General features: G+C 43.2%; 1 protein-coding gene across 1 annotated transcript in view; it reads right to left on the bottom strand.

Moving 5' to 3' along the window:
- The window catches only part of AHSA1 (AHA1, activator of heat shock 90kDa protein ATPase homolog 1 (yeast)), a 5,943-nt gene extending 1,019 nt beyond the window's left edge, over positions 1–4,924 (bottom strand). Inside the window, 7 exon segments of the mRNA XM_009319508.1 lie at positions 407–508; positions 1,276–1,410; positions 1,742–1,830; positions 3,520–3,637; positions 4,316–4,398; positions 4,582–4,800; positions 4,885–4,924. Of these exon segments, the coding sequence (XP_009317783.1) occupies positions 407–508; positions 1,276–1,410; positions 1,742–1,830; positions 3,520–3,637; positions 4,316–4,398; positions 4,582–4,800; positions 4,885–4,924 (786 nt within the window).
- Between the last annotated feature and the right edge of the window lie 69 nt (positions 4,925–4,993).

Below are 4,993 nucleotides of genomic sequence, written 5' to 3'. Positions count from 1 at the left end.
TTTAAGTGTCCTTTTCGTTCCACTCCTCTTCTAGGAACGTAGGCCATAGTACAGCCCCAAACACTGAGACAGTGTCCCTGTCCAGAAGACTTTAGTGCCAGGAGGGCTAAAGAGGAAAAGGGTCAGTTACTACCTTTAACACCTCTCCAACCCCTAATAAATAAGTAAAATTACACAGAGACAGGGTAGATGCATGACTGGAAGCCAGATTTTCTCCCCAGACTGAAGTCCCATATATTAATCCATACTATAAGGAATGCTTCAATAGCCACAGCGATTATAGGTAACTATTGGGCACCAGGTAGAACTCCACAATTAGCTAACTGAAGCATTGTTACAGAATTGATACCTCAAAAATAAAGAGGCTGCCCCTGAGCAAGATACACCTGCTCTAGTTGGTACTTACTAGGTCAACAAACTCTCCTGTGACACTGCCATCCAGTAACTGAAACTTGCCTCCTTTATCAGCCTCCAAGGTGGCTTGTGCGTGGGTGAAAGCTTGGACCATCTGAAAAGAATTCAGGAGGAGGCCTGTATTACTTGGCATTATCTGCTTACAAACTTGTTGCCCGATGCCTCCCACCCAGCTACAAAAGTTCTGGAAGAGGAGGTAAGTCAATAGTGTAAGGTCTTCATCAAGAAAAGACAAAAACCCTGCCCTGGCCAGAAAAGCAAGGTTATAGCCACTACAGCAGCATTCTGCCTGCCAAGGAAAAAGAACCCCTAGCTTTCATATTCTATGCAGTGTTCTGTAAGCCACACTTTGATTTACTCTGTTGATTCCTTAATGAATCCTAGTTCTAAGAAAAGGCCGTATTTTCTGCTTTTGCTTTTTTTTTTTTAAAAAAAGGAGGAACAAAAGACTAAGACCGTGTTTAAATAATGATACAATGCTGCTCTCTCTTCTTAAACTATATAATAGTGTGCAGGAGAGGGGAAGCTACTCCCAAAGTACACTTTGGTACCACCTAGCCTTAAAAGGAAAAAACAAAACCAAACCAAAAAGCACACAACTGTAAATCCCAAGAGATCTGGCCACATGCAGTAAGGGATACACCTACAGATAGGTGCTGGAACTGGCTTCTGGCTGGCACTAATCCTCTCTTGTCAACTGTGTGAAAAGGTGCACACGCGACCTTTAAGCAACTGTTCTGCAGACCAGCTTTCTTATTCCATTCTTACGGATTGTGAGTGCCCTACAGAATGCCTTAAAAAGCTTCTTAGGAACAACCTCCTATGTGCAAAGAACAATTCTCAGAACAAGCCTGGCATTACCTCCTGAGTAACGAATACCCGGTAGAGCTCCTCAGGAGATGTTAAGAAGGTGTCCTTCAAGCTGATCTTACACGTAGGGATCTTGACTCCTACGGATTTGGATTGCGATGTGGCAGTACTGCTGCTAGCAGCCGTCTAAACAAAACGACAATCAAAACAAACACACACGTACTTTTTTCACAAAATCTCAACAAGTGGTTCACATATCCAAGAGAAAAAACAAAGGCCTTTGGTAAAGATGTAATTAGGTACAACCATATTTGAGTTTAAAAAGCAGATTTATCGCTCTGCTTGAATTAAGAAATATCACGTGCTGCAAATCGAGACAGTCAGGCCTACACCACAGATTGCCAATTCCCGAAAATATATATCCTATAAACAGTACAGGTTGCTCCTGTAAGCCCCAGAATCTAATACTGCGTACCTTTCTTCACAGATCCAAAAGCACGTTTGCAGTTTTATTTACCTTGCGGTCTTCCGCTTTAGGAGCCACCTGAGGTGTTGTTTCCATATGTTCACCATTCACTGTGGGCAAAATCATGCCCTGGGTGAATTCTGGAAAGACAGGAATGCACCCATGAAACTAATAAAAGATGAAGTAAACCTTTTAACTGTTCTTTGAAATACACAATCAAAAAGGGCTTCCTGGTTTCTCCCCTGCTCTTGCTAGCACCCGCGACTCAAAACAACTTTAAAAAAAGTAAACAGACCTCTTTTTACAAGCAATTAATTCTTCTTGCCCTCTCTACTCTCCACTGAAGGCCGTATCAGAACCTGCCTACACTAACAGTTAGGAACTTACCTCCTCTTCCTAGCCTAGACATACCGATCACTACCTTCCACGTGTTGCTCTCAATGTAATGCCTTACACTTTTGTAGCTTTTTTTCTCTCTCGCTCTCTAATACAAATAGCAATCACATCTCAAATACTTTATCTTGCTGGTCTAGACAAACCAAACCAAGCTTTTCCACTTCTTTTCAGAGTGGCTCTGCATTTCTCATATCATTGTACCACAGAATAAAGTTGCTTCCAACTCCATCTTCGATTTATCTTTTTTGACACCAGATGCCAGGACTACACACAGAAACCCAAGGGAGGTCTCACCAGTGCCCTGTCCCGCAGCACTAGCACTTTTATAACTCCACCAGAAGCTTCAGCCTCTTTCAGCATCATGTTTGCTTCTTCTCCAGCTCTATCACTTCTGCCTTTACCAATTATAAAACAGTTTGCTCTCTCTCTTTCCTCTTCATCTGTTCAAACTGGCAAAATTCTATTATACAGCAGAATTTTATTGTATGTGTATAATCTTGTACCCCGCAATACTTAGTTCCCACCAATTCTTATTTATTCCAGCCCACAAGATCATACAGTTCTTCCTGAATAACATTCTCATCTTCCACTGAGTGACTGCATCTCCCACCCTGAACACTAAAACACCTGAAAAAACCCAAGAGTACAGAAATTGGATCCTGGAAAAACAGCAACCAGTGGTGGTTTGTACTCAGCAGAACTTGAATATCTAGCACGTGTAGTGTAATACAGGTAAATGGATATAAAAAGCAACTGTAGCATTCCCGGCCTGTACTAAAGCAAAGCCAAACTCAACCAAAGCACACTGATTTAACTCCAACTGCTGGAATCAGATTTATCCTCTAAAATAAAGTAATTTTAATCCAGATGCTGAGACAGCTCATTCAATGACACCAACAAAACCTGTAGAGCAATTTCCAGTTGTCAGTCATTCTCAAATCCAAATAACACTAGATGCCTTTACTAGTGTGGCAAAGGAGAAAAAACAACAAACTAGGGAGAAGACATCACCTTCCAAGGGAGTAAGCAAACTAAAGGCCAGACTGCGCCACATGCAGTGACTGATACTCTGTGTCACTGGGGTAGCAAACACATTTTACTGGCTTTATTTTCTCTACAGCTGCGCTTCAGTGTGTGAAGCTGAGCTTCAGCATGTGAAGGACATTCTCAGTTTTAAAACATAAATGCAAAAATGCCATTTATTGTTGGGTTATCACCAAAAACAATCTTTCTGGGCTGTGCTACAGCATCTAGAGACAGAAGTGCTTCTTGCCAAATGCTAACCATTTTCAAGAGACAGAAAAGTTACTGTTGTTGTTCTGACACCTTCCTGTTGAGATGGGGTGAGGAACTAATATTCACTCCTCTCATTACCCTTCTTTAGCATTAGCCCATATGGGTTTCCATAACACCTCCCTCTCTCAGTTACATACCTGTTTTGAGAGTGCTGATGTATGTTTTCATTGCATCTCTTATTTTTTTGGCACCCTCTTGCTTCATCAGGGTCTTCAAGTTAGTGTCAGGCTCATCTTTAGCAAGGCTGACGTGGATCTAAACAAGAAGGATGAGTGCTGATTAACAAAGCTGTACTTGCACGGTCCTTTTATTACTCAATTCAACATCACGGTTAGACTCCACCTAAACTTTAATAAAACTGCACTGCTGCTTGTGAATCTTTCACTTCATGTCTCTCAGCCTACAGGAATGTACGCATGTACGTAAATACTTTCATGTGCTATAGAGCCCTTATATCTAGAAGACAGGAATTAATTTGAGAAAGATGCAATATGATGGGGAGGGCTCTTTATCAGGGAGTATAGTGACAGGATGAGGGGTAATAGTTTTAAACTGAAGAAGGGTAGATTTAGATTCGATATAAGGAAAAAATTCTTTACTGTGAGGGTGGTGAGACGCTGGAACAGGTTGCCCAGAGAAGTTGTGGATGCCCCATCCCGGGAAGTGTTCAAGGCCAGGCTGGATGGGGCTCTGACTAACCTGGTCCAGTGGAAGCTGTCCTGCCCATGGCAGGGGGGTTGGAACTAGATGATCTTTAAGGTCCCTTCCAACCCAAACCACTCTGTGATTCTATTAACTTAAGCAGTCTCTAACACTAAAAAAGTTCTACACAAGTGTTTTAAAAAAGGTAACATGGAAGGAAATATTAATGTTGTGAGGATTCCTGTTAGAACAGCCATACAGCCAGCAGTATTAGCCTTTAGCTGTGCTTACCTCAACTTCATCGATGTCATTTTCATCTGAGAGGTTAGGAATCTCCACATAACCTTTGTATTTCACTCCTGTCTTTGAGGTGCCTGCAATTACAATTATGTTGTTCAGATCAACATTTCTTACTCCGGTTATTGTAAAGGCAAACTCGTATTGTATCACAACACAATAGTTCCCTTTATTATTATTTCCCAAATGAGGTAAGTATCCTTATCCGTAGTCTTATACTTAAATCTGGCCTTGAAACAAGAGGGGAGAACATCACTCACCGGTCCATGCCAGCTTGATAGCCCACTCATAGAAGAAGATAAGTTTCCCTTTGCGGTTGTTAATGGAGGCCTCTCCATCCAGTTTGCTCACTTCTGTCACCTCACAAGCCCCTTCCTCACTCTCCACCCTGACAGGCAGGAGGAGAGTTTTCAGCCGCTCTGTGGACCAGTTGGAGGCATCCCGCTCTGTCCTGTGAGAAAACCAGATGGTGTGAGAATCTGGGGCAGGCCACACACTGGGACTACCTGGCCTTTCCCCGGTCCTTCCCTGCCTGCCCCGCTCCAACACACACACACACACACCCCCACAGACAGCCCTTCCCCAGGGCACCCACCCAGGCATTCCCCGGGCACCCCCAACACACGCGGAGGCAGGGGCCTTCCCGGGGCAGCAGCCCGGACACCCGCGCCT

This window comes from Pygoscelis adeliae, unplaced genomic scaffold (assembly GCF_000699105.1).
Source record: "Pygoscelis adeliae isolate BGI_AS28 unplaced genomic scaffold, ASM69910v1 Scaffold71, whole genome shotgun sequence".
Classification (NCBI taxonomy): domain Eukaryota; kingdom Metazoa; phylum Chordata; class Aves; order Sphenisciformes; family Spheniscidae; genus Pygoscelis; species Pygoscelis adeliae.
The sequence above is the reverse complement of the archived record's forward strand: the minus strand, read 5'-3'. Positions and strand labels throughout refer to the sequence as shown.